General features: G+C 43.0%; 2 protein-coding genes across 17 annotated transcripts in view; one reads left to right on the forward strand and one right to left on the reverse strand.

The window, feature by feature from the left end:
• The window catches only part of LOC133346595 (zinc finger protein basonuclin-2-like), an 86,651-nt gene extending 79,035 nt beyond the window's left edge, over positions 1-7,616 (forward strand). For 10 of the 11 annotated variants that reach the window (XM_061558265.1, XM_061558272.1, XM_061558264.1 and 7 more), the window contains one exon: positions 2,316-7,616. In XM_061558265.1, coding sequence (XP_061414249.1) covers positions 2,316-3,060 — 745 coding nt within the window. In that variant the 3' untranslated portion in view covers positions 3,061-7,616. The remainder of the gene's footprint in view (positions 1-2,315) is intronic. The other variant, XM_061558270.1, reaches the window with a different exon arrangement.
• A 5,483-nt stretch (positions 7,617-13,099) lies between these two features.
• The window catches only part of CCDC171 (coiled-coil domain containing 171), a 37,567-nt gene continuing 33,807 nt past the window's right edge, over positions 13,100-16,859 (reverse strand). For 3 of the 6 annotated variants that reach the window (XM_061558278.1, XM_061558276.1, XM_061558277.1), the window contains exon 25: positions 13,100-16,859. In XM_061558278.1, the coding sequence (XP_061414262.1) occupies positions 16,554-16,859 (306 nt within the window). In that variant the 3' untranslated portion in view covers positions 13,100-16,553. The other 3 variants (XM_061558280.1, XR_009755577.1, XR_009755576.1) reach the window with 3 other exon arrangements.

Genomic DNA, 16,859 nt, shown 5'->3' on the forward strand with positions numbered 1-16,859 from the left:
TACACTTCAAACACGTTTTTTGGAAAAAATAAGCCGCTTCATATATATGTTTGCTTCGAAATGTTCCAATATCAGGAATAACGACGATACACCGCAGAAACATAGACTTGTAGTAAATTAAATGCAGAATGTAAAATTAAAACATGCACAATACAAAAAAGTCACATTGTGGAGGTATCTCTATGAACGCGTGTGCATGTGTGCGCGTGCCCGTGTGTGCGCACACGGCGTGTGAAGACGGAAGAAATGTCAGAGGGAACGTGCGTGCGTGTCCCCTACATGCTGCCGTATTTAGGAATAGAGAAACACAAAGACAAAGATCCCCCGTATAGCCGTACCAGACTGTAGGGGCAAGTGCTGTTAGCGAGCACCTATGAAGGCCCGAACGGCACACGACGGGGTGGGTGGCCAGCAACCACGCCCGACCGCCTTTGTCTCCCCAGTGGCGATGTTTACAACACACCGCACCAGGTACTCATTTGAGGCTGAATCGACCTAGGGGAGGCCCAGGTCCGGTGTCAGATAATCGTTCGTAGCGGCAGCGTAGCGCTGACCCCCATACACACGCGCGCACACAACACGCATCTCTCTTTTTAGCGGAGGAGGAGGAGGAGGGGGGGCTCCTCTGTGGTGGGGGGGGGGGGGGGGCTGGGCTTTGGGGGTGAAGAGGAAGACAGCCAGACGCCTGTCAGTTGCGTTTTGGCTTGCAGGAAGGAGTGGACCAAGAGGGAACCTTCTGTTGAGCTGGCAAACACTCATTAAATTTTCTCCTTTGTGTTTTGCTCTTCCCCACTGAAGGACCACGGTTGCGGTTGGGGATAATGTTATAGTTGTTTCTTTTGTCGGCAGTTACAAATTCAGTTTTTATTTAAAAGTTCCGCCGTATACTTTCGCCCAACCTATTTACAGGCACGCCGGTGACTTTGGTGATCCGTGGTGACCAGTTATTTGTTCGAACAAAGTGTGCATGCATTTTTGTTAAGGGATCATTTGTACCCTCCTGCCTCGCTCGTGAAAGTAAACGTGGGTGTTGACGCAATGCGTAATATGTTGAGGGCGCAGAGCGCGGCGGAAGCGGTATTACGCGATTGGCAATTCGCATTTTATTCATGCATTTTTAACTGCTGATGTACAACAACGGCCATCACGTGAACAGTGATTGTTGTGCCCTAAGCATAACACTGCAATTACGGATAGCTTGAGAGAGAGAGAGAGAAAAAGAATCCACACGTATATTCCAACAATAATTATACATTTTAAAAAATAATAATAATAAGCGGCAGCTCACAAAGCAAGGCTATTTTGATAGTCTTTAAAAAAAAAAAGAGAGAAAACATTTCCAAATGAGTTTCCAGCCAGAAAGTCCACGCGGTGCACGGGACCCATTTTCCGGTTGCATTTTCCACGATTCGATTGCAATGGCTAAAGAACGAAAGGCGCGATTGCGACAGGCGGGCGGGCGGTGCGGTGGTGGCGGACGAGGAGGCACGCACTGCCCCCCACCCCATCCCAACTCCCCACTCCGCCCACCGCCCCCCTCGGCATTCCAAAGGAAGTATCGACCCCGTGGCTGTAAAGCAGGATGGAGGCGAGACAGCGCTGCATAAATAAAAGCGTGCACTCGAGCCTCCCACCAGGACTTGGCCGAGGCCCCCGTAATTTTCTGCGGCTGGGTGCACGGGGGGCCCGCAGGGGATGGCCCGGGCGCAGGGAGAGAGGCAGCCAGGGCACGGGCGGGCGGGGGGTTTGCCGGCAAGGGGACAGGAGGAGCAGGAGGAGGAGGGCGGTGCGCAGGGAAAGTGTGTGCAGATGGGGCATGGTTATGGGGTTCGACTCGATGCTGTCGATAGGGAAAGCGTCCAGTTTATTAGAAGGAGGAAGGCAGAACTCTGGTCGAGCCAGCAGAAACCCAATTAACTCCTCGGTGAAATTGTTGCGCTTTCTCATCAGTTTTATTAATGTGGCGCGCGTGTTGGTGTGTGCGCTCGTGTGCGCACACACCAACACGCGTCGGCTTCACAGGTGCTCACTAGCGGCACATGTCTCCTGAGTGTGTGGGACGTAAATGGGAAACGCCTTATCTTCTTGTGTGTGTGATATCAATGCTCTAGTCGGTTTAATAGTAGGCAGCTTGTAATTCTCAACGATATAATAAACAGATTCAATCCTTAAACAAGAACAAGAAATTTCGTGAAACAAAACAGAGTTTTAAGATACACTGCTATGCCAACCCTTTACCACGTGTAACCCAGCAGGTAAACTCATTGTAGAAAGAAAAAAATATTTTGATTCGCTAATCCGTCCCGTTGTTTCAGACACAGTGCCAACATAAACCTGCATCGCAAGCTGCTGACCAAAGGCCTGGACGACATGTGTCTGGAGTCCATGGTCAGCCCCGCGCTCACGAGAGACCTCAGGGGACAGGAGCTCCTGGCCAAGCTGTATGGGAGCCCGCTGTCCACGCCGCCGCTGGAAGGCAGGCCTGACGGCCGTGAAGAATCTGGCGAAGGCAGCCAGGACTCAGCCGATGGCAGGGATGAGCCACCGGCAGCGGCGCACTGCGTCGAGCAGAGCAATGGTTACAGTAAGCCCCCGACGGATGACGGGCCTGGCTCGGTGCTGGACCTGAGCACCAATCAGAGCGTGCGCTCAGGTGGCAGCGTGGGTTCCTCGCCTGGCTCGGACATCGGCAGCGAGGAGGGGTTGAATTTAGATGACAGCGACGAGTACAGCGAAGGCGCAGAGGCCCTGGACAAGGCGTCGCCGCCGATGGGCGACAGGCTGACAAAAGGGGGTTTGGACAATGGCGTAGCCAATAGTGAGGGCGGCCTAACCCCGAGCAGGCCCCTGTCAGGAGGTCCCATCAGCTGTAGCATCTGCCACAAGTTGTACAGCAACAAGGGAACCTTGCGGGTGCACTACAAAACGGTTCACCTGCGCGAGATGCACCGCTGCAAGGTGCCCGGCTGCAACATGATGTTCTCATCCGTCCGGAGCAGGAACCGCCATAGCCAGAATCCAAACCTGCACAGAAACTTACCTCTGAGTATGGCCGATTAAAAGCAAGGACAGACATTTCTAGCGACATCGCTTTAACCATTCCAAAAATACACAGCCTTGCAACCTCATTGCGTTTTTTTTTACCGGACTCAAGACTCGTTTAAAAAAAACATTTCATTGGCACCAGCTGTAACTTGTTTATGTCTCTGTCGAAGGGACTGATGTGGCGGCTTGCATATGTGATCCACATGTGGCTTCCTGTCACCCTGACCCCGCCACACAAGGTCACAGCATCGGGTCATTAACAGGGAACAAAAGCCACCAGCTGTCTACTGATGTTCCAACTTCTTCGCGCAAGCACACTCACAACCACATTCACAACGTCCCGTCAACCCCAAGTCAAAAAACCAGACACTTCCTCCACGCAGCACCACTTAATGCACACGTCTTGACTCCATTCCGAAAAGGCTATCCGTAATGTGTTGGTACAGGGACATTGAACTGATATGAAAAGTTTACAGATGTTCACGCAAATCTGTTGTGAGTAATTTTTTAACCGTGCTTTCTGTAAATACAATTTTTAAAAATAAGCCTGTTGCAGACGCACAGGGGAGTGAGCCAGACATCAGTCAGCATGCATAGCAGTGAAACTGCTAGCACTGCACATTTGGGCACCACATGTCTACTTGAAAACTATAGAATCCATAAATACACAGGAGTGGCCAAAGAGAAAAATAAGAACTTAAGTTTCACTATTTGAATTTTCAATATTGTTATTCCCACCATCATTGTTATATTTGTGGATAAATTGTTACAATAATCTGTATGTCTGCTGTTTTGGTACTTTTCGAGACCGTAAATATTAAGGCACTTACAAGTACAATGACCTTACATTTCGCAATATAAGCAGCCGTTGGCTCGGTGACTTGCTGTACATTTCCCAACAAAACTTCATGTCATTGGGACAGAATACACGGAGTCCTCTCTGAGTGGCTCAACAAAGCAAATGCAGTTACCGGAATTCGTCACGACAACTGCCCACACGTGCCATTCAGTCCATTGAACGTGTCTTGTTTTTAATGGGAGATCATTCCTACATCACTTATAGGCAACTGGCCTTGTGTTATATCATGCCTACACACAGGTCACATTCTATCTTGTCCTGATTACATGGAATGCTGTTGAGATGTATTCTGCTGTGAAATATAAGTTGTGGTGCCAGTATTTAATTTTTCTTTTTTACTTATAATATTCTATATTACCCCATTTTTGCACATTGTGTATAGATAATGTTTTTGCCTACAGCTGATTGACTCAGCTCATAACAAAGTGATTCCTGCCTTTAAAAATAGCTTAGTTGTAAGATAACCACCGTACGACAAATGTGTTGCAATTTATTGTACAGCATCACGCCGTTTGAAATAGACAGTCACAGTTTAAGGGATTTCAAATGATGAAGAGCAAGGAGGCACAATTTTATGAGATGACCATGAGTAATATCGTTATGGAATTCACGTTACCGAATGTTAAATGGCTCCATGTGTTTTCTGAGCGGCATCGTCCTAATTGCGTCGGACGCCAGTGACGACTTCCCAAAACCAGGTTTTTAACCGAGGTACAAAACCTGGCATTTTTAAACATTATTGAGAAACGCCCACGTAGCAACGAGTAAAAACGTAGCTTCGGTTACTTTTGACGAGGCCGTAATACTCCCTTTGTAACGAACCAACGTGTGGTTTGTGCAGTGCTTCCCTGGGGGTCTTCACAGGTATGTCTTCTCGTCTTCGTCAATACGGCATGTACTTTCAAGGTGGAGGACGAGAGACTGAACTTAAAAAACCACTGGAATCCTGTAGGCAGAATTTGTTGTAATTTTTTTTAGTAATGGTTATGGAAATAAACTACAGAAATGGTACACCCGATGATGGCCTATTGGCCAAAAAATGTTTACCGGCTGTTTTTCCAAACAGTTATATTTTACATTCAATTTTTTTAAATGAAATATTTCCACAAATTAACTCATGCCAACAAACTTCTTGTGGCTGCAGATGTCTACGGGAATGAAGCTGTTTTTTTTTATAAGAAAAACATATTTAATTTGTTGTTTCATTAAATTCACATTTTCCAAATTTAAATGCATATAAATATATTTTATTTCAACTATTAAAAGTGTTTTAATTTTTGCAATTTTTTTAGCTAAAAATGTTCTATAATCTCATTTTGTATTCTGTAAAATAACAGCTTTACTTGTTTAATGTTTAAGTACAGTTTACTGCAATGTACATTATATTTAATTTTATAGCTTAAATGCTGTACTACCTATTGAAATAGAAAAAAAAAGTTTATCTTGCATCTTGTACGGTCTGTTTGTGCAGAAAAAAAGGTACTTGTGACAAGGTACTTGGTCACTTCAGTTGAGCAATGCAAAAGGGCAAGAAGAGTTAGCACTTTGAAGGCAGCTTAATGAGGTACCATCAAACCAATACGGCGTGGATCAAATCAACGGAACAAAGCAAACTTGATTTTGTCTATTTCGCTGCAAATTCCTTTTTCACCTTTGCATTCCCTTGGGCCAAGTGGGTTTGTTGACGCTCAGTGCAAATTAAATTAACAATTTCCCTTTTGTACAACTCACTCTCTGTTAAATCCTTCAACCTTCATACACGTTAAACGCTGCATCCTACCCCAATTTTCATCGTTCAACGAAAATTTGTATTTCACTTTTCCAACACGCTGCGTATACTCCGGCAATCAACGAGTATCCACGTCTTCGACTGCGTCGGAAGAAGTTTTCACCGTTTGCAGCCAGTCGGAGGCTCGTAATGATCCAGGGCACTCTGGCTGCTATTCGAGAGCGAGCTTGCTTGCCGCAGGGAGAGAGCGGCACGCTGGGTTCCCATCCTCCCTCCTCGTTCGGAAGGATTCACAAATGTAAAAATCGTTTATCGCTCGCAAGCGAGAGTGTGTAAATGCCCGCGGAATGTCAACGACGTAACCGGCGAAGGCCACAAACACCGACGTAGGAGTCCTTCGAAGCGCGCAACGTGAGCCATATCTGCGATTTGAAGGTGTGCGGCAGGCGGCGAGCAGTGCGGTGAGACGCGATCCTAAAAGCACAAATGGTGTTCTACGAGATTCTTTGTCCAAGACGAATGATTATGATTTGTTTTTACTGATTAAAAAAAAAATTCTTCACGCAGCTCATCTGTAATCTAACATCGTCAAATGTAATTATACAACAACAACAAAGAACAAAACATTGTTTATAAATGAAATTGCCATGACTTGTCAATTTTTTTTTGTAATTCTTACAGTGAAACTGTACAGTAGCTAGCTGCAATTCAATGAAATATTTTTTCAAACGATACAGTGTAATGTATCGCACTTTAGAGCATGCAAAATGTCCTAATATATAGCTAATCTTCCGCTTCAAAATATGCCAGTTTACTCGGTTTGGTATATGAATTGCCATAAAATGCGCTGTAGATTTCCCGTGTGGTTACTGTGTATCCCTGCGTTAATGTTCATTTTTGCACTGAACTGCACGCTACCTTGAGGGTTCATTTAAAGTTCGCTATGAGGTCCGCATTGACTTATCTCGACCAGGTTCTCAATTCTAGTGCCGACTTTTGCGTACGATTTTGGGGCTGCATTTTCAGCCGTCAAGTGGGCGTCCCGGTCGTTTTGTTGTTGTTGATGGCTGTCTTTAATAATTGGCGCACGTGGAATGGCCCACAGGATAATTTCCACCGGCATTCAGATAAATGTGCCACAGGCTGCTTCCTGCACCACATCAAATTCGGAATTAAGTAAGTAAATCCCCCTGTTTTGTAATGTTGTTTGGGCAATGCTTAACAGTGTATGTGTGTGTGCAAGTAACCAACGTTACCAATGCTGTGCGCAATTACCAAATCAATCTGGGTGTAGATATTGATAACTCAGGTCCCCCCGTTTGCAAGTCAGATACACTATTGTGTCTCAATGTGTTTTGATACAGTTATAAATATGGTATTTAATGGAATTACTCCTTAAGCTAACTGAAGAAGACTTAAATAAAATGATCTAAAACTGTCACATCGAAAACATTTTCAGAAAATTCAAAAGCATTTCGATTTTAACGATCTATAAACTGTACACAATTTTAATAGCGTCAAAAGTTTCTCAATACTTGGTTCATAATAATAAATTGGAATATTCATATTATATCGGCTATGACAGTGAAACGTGCCGTGTCTTTTTTAAAGTAAGTTTAAGGAAGCACGCATGATGAACATTTACACTCGTGTCAATATAAACTGTTAATATGCAGCTGGTGTTTTGTTCGTCTCAACTTTCAGACAATAATATTAGGATTGAAAACCTGGTTTACACGACTTGATTCAGTGTTTTGCTAGTTGTATTCCATCCCACATGTGTACTGCAAGTCATTGTCACGTTCCCCTTTTGTCCTCTTTTTGTATCGGAGCCCTTGCTATCTTTGTGTGTTGTAAACAAAGTCTATCGCTCAGATTTTGCATCGGATATGAAAAGGTTGAAGAGATGAGAGTTCTTCATATGCACATCTGAAAATTGCGTAATTTGTATTAAAGCTATCTTGTACATTTTATAATAAAGAACTGGAAAAATATATATTTTGCTTGTAATTTAATACAACACATTAGAAAAAAACAGTGTTTATACGGGTAATTACACTTTGTAGCAAAAGTTCTAAGATCTAAAGATCTAAAAACTACGGTCGTTAATAAAAAAAACCCATTTATTTCAGCCGATCCACTGTTAGATGAAGGCCTCGCCAAATGCCATGCTGATCCAGGGGGGTGTTGTTTGACCGTACTTCACCACGCCGGTCAAAGCAAGTTGGATTAATTGAGAAAGCACTCCCCACTGATGTTAGCCATGTCTGCAAATCAAACTAAGGTTGCTGCTTTCAGAGTGCAACTTGATTGCTAACCACCCCATCACTCATACATATCGTTTTATGATTCAACAAAATGTTGGGCCTTATTTGTAGCAAAACAACATGAATGCCATATATTAACATTTGGTTTCAGTCAAAGCTAAAAAATAAGAAAATAAAATGCTGCTATAAAAAAGACAGACAGGTATATAATTTGGCAGTAAAGGGTGGCATAATTACTATGTTCCCAGCATAGTCCCGTATTTAATATCATTGGCAAGCAATTTACACCAGGTAAGTGCGCGTGTTTACGGTGTCGTTAATGGTCAAGCTCCTTTGCAAATATTAACAGCGGCAAATGGTTTTTACGAGTAATTATTTATGCCTTGCTTTCAAAAATTGTGATTTTTAATAATTGCTTTGGAAATTCAAGGGGAAATGGCAATGCATTAAATATTGGCTTTAAGTGGGAGCATTCTGCAGTGCGCGAATTCATTTGGGAAAGTGATATATGCGAGTAGTTTAGGAGTTCTGTTGGAGGTAATTAGGAACTGTCATTTGACACCTCTGCTTTAATAGACTTCGCACAGAATGTGTTGAGAGTGAGGTGTTACTATTTTTAGAGGGGGGGGGGGGTCATCTTCATCCCATTGGAGCATTCTGTTGCCAGGATACAATCTTCAATAAACGCAAATTCCATATACCAGTTAAAACCACTTTACATATTCTTAGAGTAGTTTTTTGGGGTCATTTCCAGATTCCTAATCTTGCCCAACGCAAATGCGTTGGAGAACCCTTGGCACATTCGGAGCATATCACTCTTTTATAGGCAAGAACTTAAATTACAACAATGCGATCGATAAATGACGTGAGTTGGCGCATTTGTGATTCCGCCTGCTTATAAGGATCCATTTTTTTTCTCCCTCCTCCTCCTCCTCCACCACCACCACTACCACCACACTTCTCCCCTTTTCTTTCGAGGTGCGAGGCAGTGTGTGACATTAATCTTGTCACGACCTGCTCTGCAGCTCTGCTGGGGCATGCTTCCTGAAACCCATTTGGCCTGATGGGAAGCGGCGCCTGGGAATAGACATGTCAACAGATCTGGCCTGTTTTTATTCGGTGGTATTGATCCCTGTCCGCCGGGCGCACTCGGCAGAGAAGCTGGGAGCTAGAGCCCCCCCCCTGCCTCACCCACGGCAACACGCGCTACCCAGCTATCGACCGCCGATCGAGGGGGGGGGGGGCATTGCTCGAGACAGCCAAAGCCTCATGCTGCTGGGACTCACTGCGATACAGATACTAGACATTTTGAACGCAATAACAATACAACGACCATCTCCGCACCCCCCCCCACCCCACACGCAATCCCGTCGACGTCTCCCCCCCCCCCCTCATTCCCTTTCTTCCCAGGTTTGGCTCCCATGAAAATTTTAAGGCCATTAGGTTGCTTGCAGAACATACAGGTTGGGGAAAATGCACGCCACTTGTAAACGCAGCGACAATATACGGAATCAATATGTTTACAGTTGAATGTTCGTAATGGCTACGGGACAGTGTTTTGAATGTTTATAGATAACACTGGAGATTGTGAATCGCTAAGTGTCCCCTAATGCCATTCATTTTTATAATGCCATTTGCTTTTATCAATCAAAATAATGGGCAAGTGTTTATATTGACCGAAGAAAGCAAAAAAAAAACGATGTACCAAGTGAAGTGGCTCGGACTACATATTTTAAAAACTTCGTATTTTCAGCTATCGATAGGCGATGAATGACAACAAATGAAATCCCACCACAATTTATCACAACTATAATCTTTTATATCATGGGACCTTTTTTCCAGTATCAAAGTATGAAAAATATAGTATCAGTTTGTTTGCATGTTCACCACAAGTACGTATGGTTAATGCAGACTTGATTCCTTGAAAAAGGTAACTTGTGTTTGAAAATCTTAACAGAAAAGGAAAAACATATTCTTATTTTTTATACTTTTATGCTTTTGTGAGCTAACGATTCCAAATTTTAGTTTCTCTTTGTTCTGAGTCGGACCATTTTGTAATCACCTTTGGGACCCATATTGTCGCTGTGACTTCAGCGATTACATAGAGGGGGAAGATTAGAGGGACACGGAGTAGGGGATGGGTATCATGTGGAATCGAACCCTTGATTTCAAATACAAGAATGATACAACATGCAGCATAAATACATTAAACGGTTAGAGTTAATTCACTGATATGGTCTACAATTACACACTAATGGTGGGTACTGTGGATATGCCTAATATCCTGCAGCTCCGATTAGCACGGTTGGTTATTAATGGTATGAAAGAAGTTCAACATACATATACGTACATCAGTGATGATATCTGAAATGATCCTGGAACCCTCTTTTCCGCAGCCTGCTTTGACCAACGTGGTGAAGTATAAACAAACAAACCTCCGTGAGCGATGTGGTATCGGGAGGCCTTCATCAAGCAGTGGACTTCAATGCACTCCGAATAGGTGGAGTACAACTCCGTGCTGAGGCTGCATAAAAGAAGTAACATTTATATGAAAGGACATGGACAAAGTGTCTTACAGCCAGTGTTACCTTAATCTCCTGTCCAGTGTCTAAATTATTGTCGCATTATTTGTGAATAGCTTTAGATTAGCTCTTAGGCTGGCGCAGTATCACACACCAAGACAGGTGTGGTCCACCTTGAATGCATAAGAGCGACCCCCTTGAGTATTGCAAGAGTGTGGAGAGGCTGAGTGAGTGATAGGAGTGGCTTTCTGTGACTCTGCAAAGGTATAAATCTTGCATGAAAACCGAGTGTCAGCATTCCAAGGTGTACGCTTTTGTCACGGTTGGCCTTTGGCTCTATCAATATCGCGCAGATACACGGCCAGAACAGTCTCCCTTGTCGCTGTCAGGTCTTTGCCATTGCCAAACAATCTTTTTGGACAGGCAAGGCCATGAACAAGCTGTACAAAAATACCTCTAAAATGCTGTCGAAATTTCCCAAATGCTGCTGCTCTATGTGCTTTTGCCACCCGCGTTGTGGCACTGGCCACTAATACTGTAAAACATTCTGCTCTTTTTGTTATCTTAACATTTTCTGCCAGGCAAGCATCCAACAATTTTTTTTACTAACTTACTGTGCATTTCCTCGCACACGTATGCTAATTTAGGGTTCAGTAGTTTAAACTTTAAACACCCGTACCACAGCCAGTCTTCCCCCACCCACCCCCCGCCCACCACCTTTCTCTATAATGCGTTGTGGGAACGTTATCAAATTAGCGCAGCGTCCTTCAGAGAGGACATCCTGTCTGCCCGCTTGCAGACGTCGCGACGCAATTCACACGTCGGCTATTTTGTGCGAGTGTTCCCCCCCCCCCCACACACACAATTTATCCAGTAATCCCAAAAGTGATCCAACAGAGGACCTCTCAAATGGTTTACCACTATTGGTTCTGCACGGCATCCTTGCGCTAGCCATGATTGTGTGCAACGTAAAAAGAATAGCACACCAAACACAGGATTCCGCGTGTGTGGTTTTATGCCGCCTGCTCAGGTGAGGTTTTTTTGTTGTTGCAGAGTCCATTCAGTCTGTATTAACAAATTAGGGTTTTGGGGTTGATATAATGGCAGTAAGAAAAAGCGATTCAAATAAAATATTATTGACGATAATTTGTGAATTTTCTTAAATCCTGCAGTTCTCTTAAAGGAATAAACATTCCCAGTGTACATTCGATTACACCAATAACGTAGGGTATATTTTTGTTTACAGTTACATAACGGTGGCCTGCTGATCTATGCTAAGTATGAGAACACCAGCCTGTCGTGTGAACAGCTGCCATTTGAAAATAATAACCTAGAAGGGCTGTCCACCCAAATGAGTTATTGTTGCTTCCTTTATTTAACCAGATGAAGTAAACCCTTTGAGATACATAAATCATCGCCTCTTTTGCAAGGGGGATTGGATTACATAAATGTGTTCATATGTTGTATTTATTGCATACACGATAGATTTAAACACAGTAAAATTGCGCATTTTTAGGGACAACAAAGCGTGTAGGTCCTCATGGAATGGGTCAGTCGCGTGGAGTAATTGAAAAAAAGAAAAAAACCTGCTTACCATCGGGCTGTAACTGAATTTGTCAATGGGGCACGCCGTGAGAGCACGAGAGAGAGAGAGAGACAAGTGAAAGAAGAAATCTGACCCCTATTGAACCGTCAGTGACAAGGCTCTGAAACATTAACATCTCTATCGATCCTGGAGACTCAATTAGTCTGGAACGAGATACGCTTCTCGCCCAGCATAACGTTCAACACGATAATGATTGAGTGTGCGTTTCCCTCTCTTCAGTATGCAAATGTCACGCACACATATGATGGCCTATTTTTCACTCGATTGACCATGTGGCTTGAACTTTGAAGGCTTTTATTGCACGATGTGAATTTAACGATATCCTAATTGGAAGAGTATCGAGCAAAAGGGCTTGAACAAAAAGAAATAGGAAACGTCTTTGCATTTACATCGTCAGCTTGTTCTTTAACATTTTCACTGGCTTAATAAGCTAACGTAGAACGTGAACACCACTAGTTTATACCATTTGTAGATCGTGGGTTTCTCTGCGAGTGGATTTAAACATCCGTGTTAAAAGGAACTGAGGAAGACCACAATTTTAGTGACGCAACAGCACAGTAGTATGTTTTTTTGTTTAAAGGATCGCAAAAACAAGTTGAGCCATAATTCAGGGACAATTATTGACACGTTTTTTTGTTCTGAAGAGTAGACACATTGGCAGCCAAGGCTAAGACCGAGCGGCTGCCATGATGGCAGTGCTATGACCTTGTGCCTACTCAAGGACCTGGGAGGGCGCACGTTCTGTCAGACGCATGACGACACAGCCCGCATCATCTCGGCCTGCTTGATCTTTTTTGCGGCAAAGCATGTTATTTAACTCCCCGCAATTTTACGAGTTAAATTAAGTATTGTGATCCCCAACCCCCTTTAAAAACGTTATCCATTTTTAAACTGCATTTGCGCGTTGTTACAATCGGTATTGTTAATCACGCGTGTTCACAACGTACTGTTTTTTTTATTTAAATAGGCAAGCGTGTCAGCGGAAAACAACACGTGCCTGCATTGTATCACCAGTTTAAGTTTGTGATATGCAAAGAGAAGGGGAAATGCTAAAAATGTAAATAGGAAAATAACCAAATGGAGGAAACTGTTCAAACTGCCTTTGTCAACGCTCTGACACACACCCGAGCAGTGAGGAGTCCAATCAAACGGCCAGGAGGGGGCTGCTGTCAGTTAATCCACAAGCGGCCTGTTGATTTAAGTGACTGCTCCCAGTCAAACGACTCCGCCAATTGGCCATGGTTTGTGCCCACGGTGACATGCCGCTTAACCAGCCACGGCCAATGGTGGCAAGGAGTGCCATTTCAACACGAAAGCCCAAAACCGCGCCCACGGCACCACTTTGTGTATTTATTCTAGGATGACAACCAAAACGCTCTGCTCTTTGAGGATGTGCGATCTTGATATTCTTAATTTGTCTCAAGGACCGCTATGCAAATAGAAATCATTAACATAAAAATGTGCATTGTTAAACGAACCAAAATATATTGAATAACTGTAATTTGGTCAGCAAACAATGATTGTGTTTGCTTTTCGCCATCGTCATTACTGCTGTTAAAATGGTAGCTGCAATGAAATGTATGTTGTGTGGATTCTCAAGACTTGGGATTTAGAAAGAAATGCAACCAAGAATGAGTTAAAACTTCAGACATTTGCATCTAAGACTGTCAATTTTGCTTTAATTTTGTGAAGTTTTATTTTTTCATCACTTGTTTCATGTGCATGACAGACCATTTATTTAATTTTTTTCATAAACATTCCACTGAAATTATTTTGAAAACTGATCAACTGTGCGAAATTTTTTGCGGATAACATTTGGCAGATAAACTTTTGCTTTAAGTGAATTCGGAGGCGTATTCCTGATGCCCAATTTGTAAAATGAAAACCCAGCACCACAAATTGCAATAAATGATTAAGTAGTTTGATGTAATACTGTACTTAAAATATAACCGAGAAATAGCGGTGGAATATTTCAACGTTAATTGTATATTTCAAATAAAAGATTTACGAAGCAAAAAACTGCTTTAAAAATATAATTTCACTATCTGCTAAATAAGTAATGTATTTAAGTAACCCTTTGGTGACCTATTAAGTACGAGTTAGACGCTATAATTCCACTAACGTCATCTTAAGTGTAATTTTCAACAGTAATGGAAGATGACCAGGACACATTAAAAAAAAGCCACGATCAAGGAAATGCAGAGTATCGCCGGCTCTCTTAAGCAGCTTACGGTGCGTGGAGTGTCATTTATAAAATGGCATTTATTTCGCCCACATGCTGTGCCTCGCTTCATCTCCAACGCCGGTCGTCCAACGCGTATGAGCGATCCATCACGGCCAAAGGTGTTGACCAAGCGAAACCGGATCAAACGGTAATGGCCCTCTGCTCGTGCAACTGTCAAATAAAAATGTAAACTCAGGAAATGTTTTAACATTGATCCACTGTAAATGCAAGGGAACGCCATCTGACACTTGAGAACACGCCCCCTCCTTGAGCTTTATTAGGTCACACTGCCTGAATGTGTCCTTTTTTTTTGGTCCTAAGCAAGACAGGCTGACAATGTTCAGCTTGATGCTATGATCCTCCTACTTAGCATTTTTTTTAATGGAGTGCACTTATGCAATTAATTGTCCGTTATGCATTGTAAAATATTGACCAGCGCATTCACATCGTTGGCAAGTCATTATGGGAAGCAGTTGTAAGAAGACCATTTTCCACGTTCTGAATCGCGATCGGTGATTGAGAGACAAAAACAGTACCAATCTGAACCATTGCAGTAAATGTGAAATACTACATGTCCATAAAGATATTATTATTAAATAAATACCAGCAGTTTGAGTTAGGTTGACAAATATATGCACACAAAACTTGATTGATGAAGATTTTACCACGACTTCCATCCCTCTATCCATATTCCAAGATGCAAATCCTCGGTCCTTTCCAACATATTGAGTGTGATTGCTTGAAATAACTGCCGTGTTGTTTTCAATCACTCCAGCATATATTGCCAACATTTTAACCGCACAGTTAAAAGTACTGCCCGATTATAATTATTTAACAATGGATGTGATACCTTTACGGACACCCTGCATTCCTGCCTGATAATTTTCAGAGGTTGTTGAGCCAACAGCATGAAAAAGATTAAGGGGTCCATGTCTGCTGAACGATTTCCCCCACTGGGCTTGTCATGAAACTTTTGAGAGGCAAAGCTGCTGGCCTCCCAGCCTGTACGGTCTCTCCTTATGGTGGCTCTGCCAGAGCAAATGAGGTCAGGCCGTGTGCGATGAACCGTGTCTGCTGCTGATTAGTTTACTGTTGCAAAGCCGTTAAAGGGATACAGGGTGGCTTGGCTTTTATTCACCGAGCATTTATTGCTTGCTTAGTGTTGTTTAAAGATAATTTGGGGGTAGGTGTCATTTAGTCCTTGCAGGCTCGCTGTTCTGGGTAATCGCCTTGGGAGAATATGACATTTCCTTTTACACGCACCTATCACTCTCAGCGCCACTTACACTGTTTATTTGCTAACCGCTCGGATTAGTACTTGAATGTTGAAGGTAGGCATCTTAAGGCACTTAACCTCAACATTCAGTTTCGATTTAAAGCTTTCGTGACTGCAGGGATTCATCTTCTTGGTTCTTTCGGTAAAGTCACGTATAAGGGAAATACGTGACTTTACCGAAAGAACCAAGAAGACTCAACATTCAGGTTAAGTTCTACAACAATCAAGATACTTAAATATATATGCAAGCACACAGATAAAAACAATGTGGCAGAAATTTGTATCAAGACACCTATGCGTTTAATGTATATATGAATGATAAGTTCCCAACAGGGATATTATAAAACCAAGAGTTGTTTCTTCAAAATATGGCCAGAGAAAGCCAAGGGAATTTGTTCACTTAGACCAAGAGAAATCTCCACTAATATTGACTGTCATCAGATTACAGTATTTCTGTTAGCAATGTTAATACAAACAAAAGCAAAGTGCAAATAATTTTTGAAATAATATTTTGATAAAATCAACATACAAAACACTATATAATGTGAAATCCTCAAACAGCATTGTTGCAAACTCTAATTGGATGAGTAACTGCATAAGCATTGTCATTGTACTCCATTGTAAATGAAATATCAGATCAGACGTGTTTTTTTTTTAAATGTGCCTAAAGAATACGTAAAACCACTTAAGCCTTAAAATTGAAATTACATACAGTATTTGAAATGTACCAATGAATGGCTGATAAATAAAATACTTTAAATGAGTACAAATACATTGTGTACTCGTTTGCTAATACACACACAAAGGCATATACTGTCATCACAAGACATCAAAAACCAGTCGTAAATTATTAATTTGACCTGTTGCGGGAAAAATAACAACCATATCCTTCTGCCCTGCCAACCCCCAAAATAAAATAAAAAAACAAAAAATAGAATTTGTGATTTTATTTTTTGGGAAAATGATCAAGTTTACTTCTGAAGCCTTTATTGTTCTTCTGGATGACAACTGATCGATGGGCCTGCCTATCTGAACGGAGATCGCCTCTGGCTGTGACGGGTGCCAACACTCCGGGCCGTGGGGTCGGAGCGAGCGCGTGAACGGGGGCGGCCACCCTCCGACGCGTCGCGCTCGGAGCTGCTTAAGCCAACGTGCAATTCCGCTGCAGGAGTGGAGTCCCTGGGGAGTCCACGGCTGCCCTCCAGTGGCCCAGTGTGATGCCCTGCCGAGCTGGCCCCGTGAGCCTGGTCAGAGCCACGCGGCACCTCTCCTGCGCATCCCCGCTCCAGCTTGCTGACGCTCCGCCACGCGTCCACACATGCGTCCGTGAC

This window comes from Lethenteron reissneri, chromosome 24, assembly GCF_015708825.2.
Source record: "Lethenteron reissneri isolate LAM-NWPU_2019-01 chromosome 24, ASM1570882v1, whole genome shotgun sequence".
NCBI lineage: Eukaryota > Metazoa > Chordata > Hyperoartia > Petromyzontiformes > Petromyzontidae > Lethenteron > Lethenteron reissneri.